The sequence below is a fragment of the Microcaecilia unicolor genome, chromosome 11 (assembly GCF_901765095.1).
Source record: "Microcaecilia unicolor chromosome 11, aMicUni1.1, whole genome shotgun sequence".
Lineage (NCBI taxonomy): Eukaryota > Metazoa > Chordata > Amphibia > Gymnophiona > Siphonopidae > Microcaecilia > Microcaecilia unicolor.
In genome coordinates, this window is record NC_044041.1 from 99,919,630 (window position 1) to 99,936,237 (window position 16,608).

At 45.8% G+C, this 16,608-nt stretch overlaps 1 protein-coding gene across 4 annotated transcripts in view; it reads left to right on the forward strand.

Annotated features, from left to right (window-relative positions):
• ZNF414 (zinc finger protein 414) overlaps positions 1 to 16,608 on the forward strand; it is a 132,207-nt gene that overhangs the window by 38,461 nt on the left and 77,138 nt on the right. For 3 of the 4 annotated variants that reach the window (XM_030218320.1, XM_030218319.1, XM_030218323.1), the window contains exons 2-4: positions 1,450 to 1,609; positions 10,070 to 10,177; positions 11,379 to 11,484. In XM_030218320.1, coding sequence (XP_030074180.1) covers positions 1,516 to 1,609; positions 10,070 to 10,177; positions 11,379 to 11,484 — 308 coding nt within the window. In that variant the 5' untranslated portion in view covers positions 1,450 to 1,515. Of the gene's footprint in view, positions 1 to 363; positions 534 to 1,449; positions 1,610 to 10,069; positions 10,178 to 11,378; positions 11,485 to 16,608 lie in introns of all 4 variants that reach the window. The other variant, XM_030218321.1, reaches the window with a different exon arrangement.

Here is a 16,608-nt window from a genome sequence, read left to right on the forward strand (position 1 = left end):
GTCTTAACGTGACAGTTCAGTCAGACAGTTCTTCAGAATTTGCTTAGTCTAGAATCCAGCTCTACCCTCCTAGGCCCATTTTTGTTCAGGCTGAACCCACACAACAGAAATGTCCATAAATTGTAGGTTAATTGGTTCCTTGTTGTTCTTGCCTATTGAAAGACCCAATTATATGTAATGGTGGTTTGTTTTCAGTGAGCCTGGTAGCTAGGAATTGCCATCTGTTATAAGCTGATGTCGCTAAAGAAAGCGAAGATTGACACCTTTAGCAGATGTTCTGCGAGGACAGTAGGATACAGACTACCATATCTCTCTCACCTCCACTAGGAGTTTGAATTCTCTCTGCTTTTTATTCAACTGCAGGTTGCGCATGAGTTGGGTAGGTGGGAAGTCATGTGCACATGCATGGTTGGGCCTGCCAAAAGCTTCCAGAAAGTTTAGAATGCTGGGCAGCGTCCACACCAGGACTTCATCAGTGATGTCACTTGTCTGGTAATCTGTGTCATGCTGTCCTCTGAGAATATCTGCTATAGGTGAGTAACCTCGCAAAATTGAGTTTGTTGGTCCTCAAATTCACAGTTAAAGAGGTGTTTTCATCATTGTCTTAAAATGTCTTACATTCATACTTGATCTCGTATCAACTGGCAAGGAATTTGATAGTTTTGGTCCCGCAATACAGAAAATACAGGACCTATGCTCATTTAATTTTATCATATGACATGATAGCACATACAATAAGTGCTTATCAGCAGGTCTTAAGTCTAGGTGGTTGATATACATGCAGCAATAAGCAAGGGAGCACAATTTTTCAAAATCTGAAAAAGAAGCAAAATTATTTTATATTTGATCCTCCACTAAACCAGAGGCCAGTGTAGTTTAAACAAAACGGGAGAGATGATCAAATTTAGAACTGGTAATGCGTTTGAGCAACCTGTAGTGCTTTCAAACCTCATACAGGCAGGCCTAGAAGTAAGACATTACAATAATCAGTGTGGAATAATGCTTTTATCAGTGGAGCTTAATGGAGGCAGAAAAACGTTTTTTTTTCCCTTTGATCAGAACTAACAATTGTTTACCAGTTGTCTTGTATTATGATGGCAGCCTTACATTGACAATTGTAAAGTGTGGTGTTATTATTATTTCCTAAGAATGAAGTAGCTTAAAACCTCAAGATGTTGGCAACTATATATCTTTCTTTATGCAGCCACATCATGTCCCATGTCATACCTGGGACTCTTAACGTTAATCTGTAGGGGACTTGTGTGTTTTGTTTTTTGTGACAACTTCAGGTGTTCAAATAACCTTTTTATCTTGTTAGTACAAGCCAACTCGTGGAGAATGTTTGCCTGTTATAGCTGCTCCCAGTGAAAGATCTTTGAAAGATATGCATATATGCTCTATATAGAGAGGATAAATCTGGCCTACATTGTTCATTCTTTCTCTGACAAGCATCACCAAGAGAAGACCCCTTCCTTGAAGTCTGGTGTGTTACCTGACTCTGCTAGTGCCCTACAGATGTACCAGAATGTCTGTGTTACTTCTAGAACCATCAAAACGCAGCTGAAGGTTGGAAGGGAAAAGCTACCTCCTCGTGCGCTTTCTGCATGCAGTAAGTATGTTTCAAGTGTGGGGGGATGGGGCAATTTACTTAAAGCAAACCAGCAGCCTGGATGTTTAGTTGTGAATACTGAGTAATCCCAATAATGAAGGAGATATATATGAGCACAACTGGCATTCCTTCTGACCAAAGATTAAATCTTTAGATTCCAGAGGTATTGCCTCAAAAAGCCCCCGGCTCTATATCTACAAAAGCTCACGGGGGCTGGGCTGCTTCATCACTGGCAAACACCTCGTATGAATTTTTTAATATCTTTTTTTATATATCTATTCGTTTTTCCATTCTCCTATTTCTTCTCTTTCAATATATACACTATACATAGTATTAAACTTAAAGGCTACTTAGCTTTGCAGAGGTCCAGTTTTTTTTCTTTATTTGATGCTGAGCGCGACCACGACCAACGGTGGCCAGCGTTTCGTCACCTGCCTCAGGGTCATATGGTCTGCGTCAATCTCAGCTAAAAAATCGAACAGCTCCAACGTTGGAGCTGTTCGATTTTTTTGGAGCTGTTCGATTTTTTAGCTGAGATTGACGCAGACCATATGACCCTGAGGCAGGTGACGAAACGCTGGCCACCGTTGGTCGTGGTCGCGCTCAGCATCAAATAAAGAAAAAAAACTGGACCTCTGCAAAGCTAAGTAGCCTTTAAGTTTAATACTATGTATAGTGTATATATTGAAAGAGAAGAAATAGGAGAATGGAAAAACGAATAGATATATAAAAAAAGATATTAAAAAATTCATACGAGGTGTTTGCCAGTGATGAAGCAGCCCAGCCCCCGTGAGCTTTTGTAGATATAGAGCCGGGGGCTTTTTGAGGCAATACCTCTGGAATCTAAAGATTTAATCTTTGGTCAGAAGGAATGCCAGTTGTGGTCATATATATCTCCTTCATTATTGAGTTTGTTATATAGACAGCAGAGTCAGGAGGAGATTGCCTTCAGAATTTACTATAATTGTTTAATACTGAGTAATCCTACATGATAGGAAGAGGGTGACACAGTACATACATCTTTGTGGGAAGTTTTAATGGAGGGAAATACCTTCAGAAACAAGTGTGCATGTTCTCAAGGGGAGTGGGGGAGGTGTTCTAGGTAAAGCATGATACCAGATTGGATTTGAAGCTAAACTGTAGTTCCTTAGCATCCATGCAGACCAAGGGTTATTAACCCGGTCCTCGGGACACACCAATCAGTCTGTTTTCAGGATATCCATAATGAATATGCTTGGGATAAATTTGCATACTACCTCTATTGTATGCTGTTTCTCTTGCACATTCATTTTAGGTATCCTGTAAACCTGGCTGGGTTGAGAATATCTATCCAGACAGGTCCATTCACGTGGGTTATGCATTTGTACCAGCAGATAGAGACTGAGAACAACTGGCTTCAAAGTTCTCCTTTAAGTGTCCTGTGCAGCCCATAGCCAGCCAGTATTTCTCAGCACACCTACCATCTGCTGGAGGCCAGGTCTACAGGGACGTTTTTAGTCGTCATATTTGGTCCAGTAGGAGTAGGCAAATTGATAAGAGATGCTCTCAACAGGATGGGTGTCCCCAAATATGGGATTGAAGGTTAGGCTGTGGTGAGGCTTTTGCTTCCAGAGGAAAAAGGAGGTCCTCGGACTTCCAAAATTGGATGTGGTGGTGTTGGCAGACACCGTCCTGGTGAAAGGAGGGGCAGCCCTGAAGGATCCTCAGGATCGCATAAAGATCTTGTTGAAGCAGGGCTTTGAGGTTTCAGCACTAGCCTTGCAGAGGCAGTATGTAGTGGTTGTGTGGCAAGAATGTGTTTTCAGATGGGCAGAACATGTGCTGGACAGGCCTTCGGACATAGCTGGCCTAGGTGATGTGGAGATAGACTGAGATGTTTTTGAGGTTCTTGGCAGATGCTTTGATTTAGAAAGGAAATGGCACTGTGGGTTGCAGGTCATAGATTCCTTTGACTTTGTAGTTGGTCAGCGGATGTAGTTTCTATGGCACAGCTTAGTAAACTTTCTTTTTTGAGGAAAGTTGTCCTTCGGTAAGGATTTAGATAAGCTATTGAAGAGGGAGGAACTGATGTCATAGGAACAAATCGCTTAAGCCTGTGGCTCCTCACCAGGTCGGTAAAATCTTAAAGCATCCACAGTTTCCTTGTCATCAAGCAGATGAAGCCATTACGTATGCGTTATGTCCATCAACCAGCAGGGGAGATAGAGAGCACTCAAACTTTCACAGTGCCCTCTTGGCCAGCTAGCTCCACTGCCTCTTCAGTATTCTCTATCTCCCTTAGCAGGGTGGCTGCAGCTTGTTCGAGCTCCAGAAAAATCTGCCGGGAGGTGGTTCCTGGCTTGCCAGTTGTTAACCGGGGTGTTGGAGGCTATAGCAGCTTCACTTTAAAGGCACATAGGTTAGCCCTTTCCCTGCCTTACCCATACCTCTGTGGATGTGGACATATTGCCTTGCTTTCCCTGTCCTTACCCACCAACAGTGGATGCAGGCATATAGGTTCGCCCTTTCCCTGCCTTTCCCACTCATCTGAGCCTCCGGAGTCTTCAATACCTCTGCTTTCCTCACAGCTTTAAAAAAAAAAAAAAAAGTTGCGTCGCGTTTTTAAACGCAGAGACGCTGGAACAGAGGTTTTTGACCTGATTTTCAGCAGGATCGTAGTTGTACACTAGATCCTTTGAGGTAAGAGTGTTTTCCAACTCCTCCGGGGTGGGCCCGCGATCGGGGCGATTTTGGCGCGAAACCGCCATTTTGGATTTTACCGCCGTTTTTTGACGATGGCTGCGGACAATGTAAAGCGCTGTTCCACTTGTGGCAAGTGCAAATCAGCAGCAGGGCTCTGTAAATCGTGCTGTATTGGCGTAGGAGCCGGCCCGAGCATGGCGAGCGATGTTTCTTTCCGCTCTGAGCTGGCAGCGGGCGCCATTTTGCTTACACCGCATGGCGCGGCCTCCGTGGACACGGAGAGACCTGAGCCGGGTGGGGCACCTCGAGATGAGGTTATTTCAGGAGTGGCTAGCACCGGACAGGATTTGGGTGCCCAGGGTGAGATTTTCTCCCCGGATTTTGTGCTTTTGCTGCATAAAGCATACATGATGAAAAGAGCCCTTCCTCAAGGGTCGCCTGAGGCTCCTCTGATTGCCCCCCCCCCCACCCCCCCCCCCCCGATGGATTCTGGCCTGGGACTGCCCAGTGAGGCTTTTTTCCCGGATGCTTGGCCTAAAGATAAGCGCAGAAGGGTTAATTCCCCTTCAGATTGTGGTGCACCTTTTTCCCCCCCCGTGGTCGGGGTGTGAGGATTCGGAGAACTCTGACAGACGTTCTTGGTCTGAGGAACCAGAGTCAGGTGCGGATTTACCACAGGATCTGGATGATCCCTCCGCGGTGAGGATTTTCCACCGTGATGAGCTGCCAGCGCTTATTTCAGATACCCTGCAGGCCCTCTCGATTGAAGATCCTGACAGTGGCATGGCCTCCTCGGGTAATCGCAGGATGGCTAGTACCAAGAAAGCTGCTCGGGCCTTCCCTTTGCATGACTCCATCCTAGAGCTTGTTTCGGCTCAGTGGGCTGACCCTGAGGGACCTTTGAGAGTTTCCAGGGCTATGGGGCAGTTATTCCCTCTGCGTGAGGGACATATGGCTCGTTTTCAAATGCCTACAGTGGATGCCCTAGTCACTGCGGTGACAAAGAGAACTACCCTCCCTGTTGAAGGAGGTGTTGCCCTGAAGGATGTTCAAGACCGTAGGCTGGAAACAGCGTTGAAACGGTCCTTTGAAATTGCAGGTCTCACTGTTCGGGCGTCTGCATGCAGCTGTTATGCTGTGAGAGCCTGCCTAGCTTGGCTGCAACAGGCAGTGGCTCAGCCCGGAGATGGAGCGGAGCCCTTCTTGGATGTGGCTCCGCGGATGGAGGTGGCCTTGTCCTTTCTGGCTGATGCCCTTTATGACCTTGTCAGAGCTTCGGCTAAACAAATGGCAGTAGCAGTGGCGGCTCGCCGTCATCTGTGGCTACGACACTGGGCAGCGGACATGGCCTCTAAGCAGAGGTTGGTGAAGTTGCCTTTTCAAGGACTTCTCCTATTTGGTGAGGAGTTAGAGAAAATTGTGAAAGGCCTGGGTGATCCAAAACCCCAGTGCTTGCCCGAAGATAGGCAGAGGCCTTCCTCTAAGGGCCAGGTGGTCCACTCCTCGTACAGACCTCGCTTCCATGAAGCTAGAAGGTACCGCCCGGGGCGTTCTGCTGGGTTCACTTCACGTGCCCGTGGTCAGCAGAGGAACTCCTTTCGCTCGGACAAGCGTACCGCAGCCGGTGGCTCAAGACCAGGAGTTCAGGGGCGACCCTCTCAATGATGGTGCGCCGGCCCTCTCCTCGATGCCTGTCATCGGAGGACGGCTTTCCCTCTTTGTCGAGGAGTGGGCCAAGATTTCCTCAGATCAGTGGGTTCTGGACCTGATCAGAGATGGATACAGAATAGAATTCAACGCCCCAGTAAGAGACGTGTTTGTGGAGTCCCGATGCGGTTCTGCCGTCAAACGGGCGGCGGTGGAGGAGACTTTACAAGGTCTGATTCAGTTAGGGGCAGTGACCCCGGTGCCTCCCGCCGAGCAAGGCTGCGGCCGATACTCAATCTACTTTGTGGTGCCGCGAAAAGGTGGGTCCTTTCGCCCTTTTCTGGACTTAAAAGAAGTGAACAAGTCCCTGAGAGTGCGGCATTTCCACATGGAATCCCTGCGCTCAGTCATTGCGGCGGTTCAGCCAGGAGAGTTTCTCACGTCTCTAGACCTGAAAGAAGCTTACTTGCACATACCGATTTGGCCCCCGCACCAGAAGTTTCTGAGGTTTGCGGTGTTGGGAAAACATTTCCAGTTCAGGGCCTTGCCTTTTGGCCTCGCCACAGCTCCCCGAACCTTTTCGAAGGTAATGGTGGTAGTAGCTGCTTTTCTCAGGCGAGAAGGTATCAGGGTTCACCCGTACCTAGACGACTGGCTCATCAGAGCAGACTCTGCAACAGAGAGCTTCCAATCTACAGCCAGCGTGGTCTCAGTACTGCAATCTCTAGGCTGGGTCGTCAATATGGCCAAAAGTCACCTGTCCCCTTCACAATCTCTAGAGTTTTTGGGGGCCAGGTTCGACACAGTCTCGGGCTATGTGTTCCTACCCAAGCCAAGGCGGTGCAAGCTTCAGAATCAGGTCCGTCTGCTCCTGAGGATGCCCCGCCCACGAGCTTGGGACATTGTCCAGCTGCTGGGATCGATGACAGCCACGATGGAAGTGGTACCCTGGGCGAGAGCGCACCTGAGACCTCTACAGTATTCCCTACTCCGGAGATGGTCTCCTATTTCTCAGGATTACCAATGCAGACTTACTTGGCTCCCTGCGGCCCGTCTCAGCATGGAGTGGTGGCTCTCGGACAGCATGCTGCGGCGAGGAATGCCGCTGACGCTCCCCGTTTGGTGCCTAGTGGTAACAGATGCCAGCCTGAAGGGCTGGGGCGCACACTGCAAGGGGAAGCATGCCCAGGGTCTATGGACACCCGAGGAGTCGGAGTGGTCCATCAACCGCCTAGAGTTGAAAGCGGTGTTTCAGGTGCTTCTGGCCTTTCAAGTGACCCTGGAAGGATTGGCTGTCAGAGTGATGTTGGACAACACGACAACGGTGGCCTATATAAATCGACAAGGCGGAACAAGGTGCAGAGCACTAGCCGCGCAGGCCGAACTGATTTGCCACTGGGCCGAGCTGCATCTTCAGTGTCTGTCGGCAGCTCATATTGCAGGTCAGAGCAATGTGCAGGCCGATTATCTGAGCAGGCATCAGATCGATCCAGCAGAATGGAATCTGGCAGACGAAGTATTCCTGCAGATCTGTGCCAAATGGGGCAAGCCCGTGATGGACAATACCAAAGTCCCGTGCTTCTTCAGCAGACGGAGAAGATCCTCGCTCGGCGGGGTTGGATGCCTTGGCTCAACCCTGGCCTCCGGGTCTACTTTATGTGTTTCCCCCATGGCCCTTGATAGGGCGCCTGCTCTTGCGGATTCGGCTGCACCCAGGAGAAGTGGTCCTCATCGCCCCGGATTGGCCAAGGTGACCTTGGTATGCAGACCTCCGACAGATGCTCCTGGAGGCTTCTCTGCCGTTACCTCTGGTACCGAACCTGTTGACTCAGGGACCGGTAGCCATGGAGGACGCCGGCCGCTTTGGTCTTACGGCATGGCTATTGAGAGGGCGCAATTGAGGGATAAAGGTTATTCCAATAAAGTTATTTCCACTCTCCTGCAAGCCCGCAAGCGGTCCACTTCCGTGGCTTATGCCAGGATTTGGTGCCTGTTTGAGTCTTGGTGTGCTTCCAGAGCCATTGTTCCAATGCGGGCTCCTGTCTCGCCGATTCTGGACTTTTTGCAGGAAGGTGTACAAAAAGGCTTGGCCTATAATTCCCTGCGGGTGCAGGTGGCAGCATTGGCCTCCCTTCGTGGTAAGGTGGAAGGCGTGTCTTTGGCTGCTCACCCAGATATGGCACGGTTTCTTAGAGGGGTGCTTCGGCTCCGACCTCCAGTGCGAGCACCCTGTCCAGCTTGGAACCTGGGGCTAGTTTTGAAAACCCTGCAGGCATCTCCTTTTGAGCCGCTTCGGCGAGCATCGGAGAAAGACTTGACACTGAAGGCCGTTTTTCTGGTGGCCATTACCTCTGCGAGACTGGTGTCAGAGCTCCAGGCGCTGTCCTGTAGAGACCCATTTCTGCAATTTTCAGAGTCCGGAGTCACGGTTCGGACCGTGCCTTCCTTTATGCCTAAGGTGGTTTCAGCCTTTCACTTAAACCAGCCTATTTTCTTGCCCTCTTTTTCAGAGGAAGAGTTTCCAGAATCTTTTGGGCAGCTGCACCTTTGGATGTGCGCAGGACTCTGCTGCAGTATCTGCGAGTTACTAACTCTTTCAGGACTTCTGATCATCTGTTTGTTTTGCTATCCGGTTCTCGCAGAGGGTCTCCAGTGTCTAAAGCCACTATTGCCTGCTGGCTCAAAGAAACTATCTTTTCAGCTTATCTGCTGGCCGGCAGGGTTCCGCCTGTAGCCTTTAAGGCACATTCTACTAGAGCGATTTCTTCCTCTTGGGCTGAAACTGGAGCACTCTCTATTCAAGAGATATGCAGTGCAGCAACATGGGCTTCTAAGCTCTCCTTTGCCCGACATTACAGGCTGGATGTGGCTGCCAGGAGGGATGCGTGTTTTGGTGCACAAGTGCTAGCGCGTGGTGTGGCTTGTTCCCACCCTATCTAGGGATTGCTTTGTTACATCCCATACGTAATGGCTTCATCTGCTTGATGACAAGGAAGGGAAAATTAGGTTCTTACCTTGGTAATTTTCTTTCCTTTAGTCATAGCAGATGAAGCCATGAGCCCTCCCTGTATGATTGTCTGAATGCTGTGAATCTGTTTTTCAGGTTCTGTTCTAATTTCCTGAAGTTCCTTCCTTGGGAGAAAGTTGGAAAACAATCTTCAGGATTCATGTTCAGTTTAAATTTAGGAGGATGTGTTCATTCCCTCCAGCATGTTTTTTTTGGAGAATGTGTTGATTCTCTCCAGGAGGCGCGTGTGTTCCCCTCCAGTTCTATAAATAGGAGGATGAGTTCATTCCCTCCAGTGTGTTGGGAGGATGTGTGATTCCCTCCAGGAGGCGCGTGTGTTCCCCTCCACTTATACAATAAGGAGGATGAGTTTATTCCCTCCAGGAGGATGTGCATTCCCTCCTTTATGAGTTCATGCCCTTGTGATGGGCCATCGTTCGCTGTGAGGAAAGCTCTTGTGATTCCCATTGCGGTTTGCCATACTGCTTTGGAAGCTTCAAATACTGAAGAGGCAGTGGAGCTAGCTGGCCAAGAGGGCACTGTGAAAGTTTGAGTGCTCTCTATCTCCCCTGCTGGTTGATGGACATAACCCATACGTAATGGCTTCATCTGCTATGACTAAAGGAAAGAAAATTACCAAGGTAAGAACCTAATTTTCCCATAGAAATCCATGTGAAGGTGGGTTTTGCAGCTTACTGGTAAGCTAACATATTACTTCATCTGAGGATATGAATAAAAAGAAGCTGACAGACTTGAAAGAGTTTGCATATCAAGTTAGTAACCAACTGTGCCGTGAGGCAGGGTACATAATTTCTTCTAATCAGTATGCATATTATTTGCCTCAGTTATAAGATTTCTTTTTTCTCCTATAGAGGGAAGCAGAGTTTGTGATTCTTAGCTGAGTACTGTATCTGTGACGGCTGAACTGTGAGAAAGATGTATAAAAATAAGGTAGAATAAAACACTGAGTAGTTGCAATTGAGAGTTCATAGCAGTTTCTGTTGAGCTGGAATCCCAGAGGAGCAGGAGGAACCTGCCTGGTCAATTAACTTTTTGAGGATGGATGCTTAGTTTGTGCAAAAATGGAGCAGTATATAATATATTATGGCTATTGTCTTTGACAGGAAAGCGCTATCATTGTTCAAGCCATGGCTGCAAACAAGCATTCCACAGCATGCAGGAACTGATCCATCATATAAAAGTACACTACAGGCCTACTCAGTCCATGGAAGGTAAAGTGGTGCTTCTAATTCTCTGTGAGATATAGAGGGTGTAAAATATGGCTCTCATTTAAGCTTAGCATAGTGTAGAAAGAGGGAATTGTTTTCTGCCACATTGCACTAATGGAAGCTGCTCTCTGGATTTAGTGACAATCCTGGAACAGTAAGGGTGGGAGGCTGGGAAGAAGGAAGGAATGGGTGGATGGGGGAATAATCATATACAGGGACCTATGTACTAAAACTCACACTGAGTTTTCAGGTGCATATCACTTAAATTTCATACACATGTTAAAATGCTATTGGGCTGTGTACTAAATTTGAGCAGGTAGTTGGCTAAATACCATACTTGCATGCACCCATCAGCATGCATGTTAACCTATAAAATTGTAGCTTCTAGGTGCTAATAGTTTCTCATAGCTAGTGTGTACACAACATGGGCAGTCATTTGTTCCTCATAGTGCAAACCTGTATAAAATTAAACCTAGCACATGGGGATAGTTGTCAGTGCTGAAGGCAGAAATAGGAGACAATCTGGACTGCAGGAGAGGAGATGGAATGTGACCAGAGACTTCTGAGAGAGGAAAACTAAAAATGAGAGTTTGTGCATTTGTCTTCTGTGTTAGGATTTTGAAAGATCAGCATGAAGATATGGCTGATTAGAGAATAGAGCAATCTCATCAAGAATATGGCCACCCCTGACTCAGGTCACTGGCATCTGACTGTTCACACAGAAATGAATAGTTTGTAGAGTGGGCTATGCAGTGACTGGATGATGCATACTGCCAGTGCCTTAAGGGTGACAAACAGAAGACTACTGTGCTCAAACCAAAACTGGTGATCTCAAGGAAACTTTTGGTTTGTGCCTCAGAACATTTACTGTGGTCTTGGCCATGCTCTTGATTTTCACCCATTACTACACAAAATCTTCCTGTGTAGTATTCTTTGGTATTGGAGAATTTTTAAGGGAAATGTTCCTTGCTTTAAAAAAAAAAAAAAAAAAGTATGTAGGTCTTTGTGAGAGGGATTTTTTTTTCCTCTTACACTTGAAACGTTACTCCTTAAAGTTTTGGCTATTCATTAAACATCAGACCTCAGCATGTCTCGCTGTTCATTATAAATCTATCAGACTAGAATTTTCCATGTTTTACATAACAAAAATGGAAAACTAGATCTATTAAACTATATTCTTATCCCTTTGTTTTCTCCTACTTAGGCAAAGTATTTCACTGTTCTACCCTGGGCTGTAAAGAGGTGTTTCCTAGCATGCAAGATCTGATGAGTCACCTGAAAGTCCACTACAAGCCCAACCGGTACTTTAAGTAAGTGTCGTCACTCTGAAATATCCAATCACAGAGAGTCTGAGGGTCTCGCAATTAAATGTGTTCCTAAATATCTCAAACTCCCCTCCACCTACAAAAATGGGAATGCTCCCTTTAAGTGATCCATCTCTGTAATCTCCAGACATACTAAAAGCTTCCATTTCCATATCATCAAGCTGATCAATCCATAGACTGGTGGGTTGTGTCCATCTACCAGCAGGTGGAGATAGAGAGCAATCCTTTTGCCTCCCTATATGTGGTCATGTGCTGCCGGAAACTCCTCAGTATGTTCTCTATCTCAGCAGGTGGTGGTCACACACAGCAGCAGCTCTGGCTAGGCCTCCAAGCATAATTTTTAGGTTTTGTTGAGTGCCTGGGGTTGAGGGCTCTTCTTGAGCAAGTGCAAACCTGGTGGCGCCAGGTCCCTCCTTTTCTCCCCCCTCCCGCTGGCTCCGTTTAAAAAAAAAAAAAAAATTTTGAACGTCCTTAAAGGCGTTTATTTCGACGTTTATTTAAACGTTTATTCCTTAGCGTCCCTCCGGACCGGACCAGGATTGGACTGTTGGGTTGTGCCCGCCTACCAGCAGGTGGAGACTGAGAAAAACTCTGACTCTAGAGAGCCAATAGGAGCCCTGGCCATGTGACCTTAGCCTCAGTATTTTCTCAGTCTCTCAGCAGGTAGGAAGTGAGCCCATTAGTCTCTCTCTCTCTCTTTTTCTCTATAAGATATTACAGATATATTTATAATACTTCTTCTGTGCCTGGAATCATAATTAGAGGCTTGACAGGGTTTCTTTTCTTTCTTTGACAGCCTCTGGGGTGTTAAACTCGGGTGTCTCGAGTCCACCCCCCTTCCTCCCCATCTCCCTGGCTTAGCAGGGAAGGGCCATCCCTTTCTCTGGAAAGGTGTACCGTCTTTGGGAGAGGCAGCCACTTTTAATAGGCAGCTGTTTTTAAAGAATTAAATCAAGTAAAAGAAAATTAAAAGAATTAATTCAAATGAAAGGAATTTAAAGGAAGTAGTTTTTGCTTTCCCCAGGCTTATAACGAGCAGGTAGCTCTTCTGTCTTATTCTGTTTGAAGAGTCTTTATTATCTTTTCTTGCGGAGCTATTTAAAAAAAAAAAAAAAAAAAAAGTGAAAAGTCAGCATCTGTGACTTTAATCGGCGGTTTTTTGTTATCTTCATTATTTTTCCTCTGCTATCCGGCGTTGTTAGCGGCGGTAGTTGTAAAAAAAAAAAAAAAAGAGGCGCGAACTGTTAAGCGCGTGCTCGCTCTTGGACGGGTCTGTATAGCTTGGGAGCTGTATTGACGGTTCCTGTTCGGGCCAGAGGCTAAACCATGTTTTGTGCGGCCTCGGAGGCTATCTGTTTTTCGGCGGCACGGATTTCCTGCTTCTTCGTCGGTCCAGTTAGTGGTTTTCTCCCCTGAACTTTATTCTTCTCATTTTGGCGCGCTTGGCCGCCATTGTTTTGCATGCAGCTGCAATTTCCCTTGACGTGGCAGCGTTTTTCTGCTTTACTGTGTTTGGCTGTTTGTGCAATGGAAAGGAGATATTGTTTCTCTGGTAGTTGGGGCAATTGGTAGTATATTTTCCCTGAAATTAATTTTTACATGTATTTTTCTAGCTATTAAAAAAAAAAAAAAAAAAAAAAAAGAAATGCTACGATGCGAATGGCGCTCATTTTGTTTTTCCCTCTGTTTTTTCTCCGTCGTGGACTTTTTGGTTGCTAGCAATGTTGTGAATTAAAGTGCAGCTCAGTTGGCGATTTCTTTGTTCTTGGCAAGACTCCGATTCAAAGTGCAGCTCAGTCGGGAATTCTCTGTTTTAGACAATGGGGCGAATTAAATTGTATCTCAGCTCCAAAATAACCATTTTCCTATTCCTTTCCCTTGTGCGTGATGTTTGGAGGAAAGGTCTTTGCTATTGTCTAGCACAGTTTTTATGGGGGTCCAGTGTACGTCACTCTGTGTCTTTCTCATTTCCTGGTGAATAGGACTACATTGTCTAATAGTCAATTGATTAGTACTTTACAAATCTGGCCATAATATCTTAGTTCCTTTCAAGCATTTCCCTTCTTGGCTATGATGTTATACAGTGTTTTTAAGAACTTAACAAACATTTTCTATGGCATAGGCTATCTGGGTCAGGTGCCATGTGGATAGAACTACATTGCCGGATAGTCTATTGTTTGGTACTTTACAATGCTGGACATAAGATCTTAATTCCTTTCAGGAAATTTTCCTCCGTGGCTATGTTCTTATACTGTGTTTTAAGATCTTAACAAACGTTCTCTAGAGCGTAGGCTATATGGTTCAGATGCCATGTGCAATGAAATACATTGTCTGATACTCAATTGTTGCGTACTTTGCAATTCTGGACATTAAGGTCTTACTTCCTTTCAGCAATTTTCTTTCATGGCTATGCGTTCTCTTTGGCATAGCAGATGACAGCTGCATAGGCTACATGGTTCAGATGGTTCTCATATTCTAGGAGACTCAGTCCTGTCTACCGAGCACCCAGTTTTCTCAACTGCTTTAGAAGGCATGTTTTATTCACGTCTTCTCTACTTTCCAACTGTCTTGGAGTTTCTCATGTGTTATCTTAGTTTTCTTCTAGGACTTACAAGATATATGTTAACTTAGGGAGTAAAGTTATCCGGTCAATTTGCATTTTCTCCCACTTAAGGATAGTGGGAGGTCCTCACGCCATCTACTTGTATTTTTGTTTCCTCTATCTGTTCAGCCTGGGCACATGGTAAACATTCTGGTTTTGTCCAGTATGACCATCCATAACATCTGCTATCCCTTTCTCTTCCTTACAGATTTTAGGGTCTTGTTTCAAGCTTTCTTGATGTCAGGTACAGTCTTGTCTCTTGTGGCACAAATTCACCACCTTTTCCGTAATAGGTATTTTCCAAGTCTATTCCATTTCATTTTCATTTTATTCTTCCTCTCTCCAGAGTTTTTTTCTCTTGGAAGGAGATTCACTCATTTTCTGTGCATTTTTTGCCATAAGGGCATAAGTGTTGCCATAATGGGAAAGGCCAAGAGTCCCCATCCTGTTTTCAGATGGGGTCAATCCAGATTGCAAATACCACATTCATATCTCGTGAGTGTGCGTCTGTTCATCTCTGTACTCTCAGTGAGGAAGGAGGCATGACATGATACAAGGTTTGGGGAGATCCGGTAAAATTAAAGGCCAGTGTGTCTCAGTCCACGCGCAACGTATGGTGATCCTTTCATTTTCAATCTATACGTCCTCACTCCAGACCTTCCTTTCAATTGGAAGGGGATTCTTTCACTTCCTTTGCATTTTTGCGTAGTATATGAGTATTTTCATACGGGGAAAGTCTAAGAGTCCATTAAGCCCAGCATCCTGTCCTCAGTTGTGGTCAATCCAGGTTGCAAGTACCACATTCATTTCTTATGGGTGTGGGTTGGTAGATTTTAGTACATCTCAGTATAGGAGGAGTAATGTCCACGATACAAGGATGATGAGAAGGTCCTCATTACCAGTTTTCTTGCCCTGCTCTTCGGTCTTGCGTCGGCTCCGCGCACTTTTTTCTTAAGTTATGGTCGTAGTAGCAGCAGCGCTCGTGAAACAACGTCTCCTCGTTTCATCCTTTCCTAGATGTCTGGTTCATTACAGACAGTCTTATTGGCAGAGTTGTCAGGTCAAGCAACGGGTGGTGCATTTCGGGCACACTCTAGGTTACGGGGGGGCGTGTAGCCAAGTCTCTCATTTGATCTCTCTTTTGAGCTCTCGTGTGATCTCATTAGATTTCGTAGCATGTCTCTATTTTTTCTCTCTTTGTTTAGTCACGTTGGCGCAGACTGTTTTTTGTCTTCTCTACAAGCGTCCCACTTTCTGTTTTCTCTGGATGTTCTTGGGCCTTCGGCCATTACCTTGCTCTATTTTGCAGAGTAAAATTTTACTTTCTAGCTCCCAAGAAGGAATTTTTTCTTCATTCTCTTTGGAGTCTCGGTAGTCTTTTTTTTTGGCAGCTTTTCACTCCGTCAATTTCGTGACCATTGGGAAAAAAAAAAAAAAACTTCTGGGAGTTCTCAGTGGATAGTACCTTAAGGGGAGGTCCCAGTTCTAGAACTATTTCTTTTCGCTCTGACCTTCCATGTGCCTCGCTTACTCTCTTGCTAAAAAGACTTGTCAGCGGCAGAGATAGATGCCCTCTCGTATCCAGATATTTATCTCGGATGGGATTCCCTCCGCTCAGTTGGCCTCTGTATTCTCACTAGTGCAGCACTTGGGTCTGGTGGTTGAGATTGAGCATTCTTCCTGCAAGTATGCCGGGAGCATATACACAGTGAGCAGTTTTTTGATGGCTGCATCTGTGAAAATATATATGTATATTTATAGTACTACTACATAAGTACATATGTAATTCCACACTGGGAAAAGCTCAAAGGTCCTATCGAGCCCACCTTTCGGTCCACGGCCAATCCAGACCATGAGCACCTGGCTAGATTCCTAAACGTGCAAACATTCTATACATGTTATTCCTGGAACTGTGTAGTGTTTTATGGACTTCTATATGTATCTAACAGATGAAAGGTACTAACAAGTGTCTACTGTTGATTTATTCCCGTTTTCACTAATTGGGGTTTACGACAAGAGTCTCAGGTGATCTGCTTGCAGAGGCAACAGCTACAGATGATTCTTTCTCTCTCATTTGAATTGCGCTCTGAGATATGTTTTCTTCATGTTGGGTAACTGCAGCGGCTGTCAGTTTATTTGCACCTTCAGTCTAGTTTGCAGCAGGGATTTAGCTACCTTCTTCTTCTGCATAGTATTTAACTGCATTCTTGTTTTTACCTATTTAGCTTCTAGTGATCAGGTACTTTCTCACTGACAGGCTTTACATACTTCCAATCTGTTGCTAGGTCAGCAATAGTCTACGATATCGGGAGTATTGTACTTCAGGATTTCGGTTTCCACTTTCTCAGCTGAGGTAGATTCATTGCAGTTTTTTGTTTACAGGCGGCTCTGCTTCTACCTTTGCCATCTTTCTTTCAGTCGTTTTTTTGTTTTTCTCGAGTCTCTCTGTCCTTTGCGCTGCACAGATAGTGCAGTAGGGGGACATTATATAGTGGCCACTTGGTAGG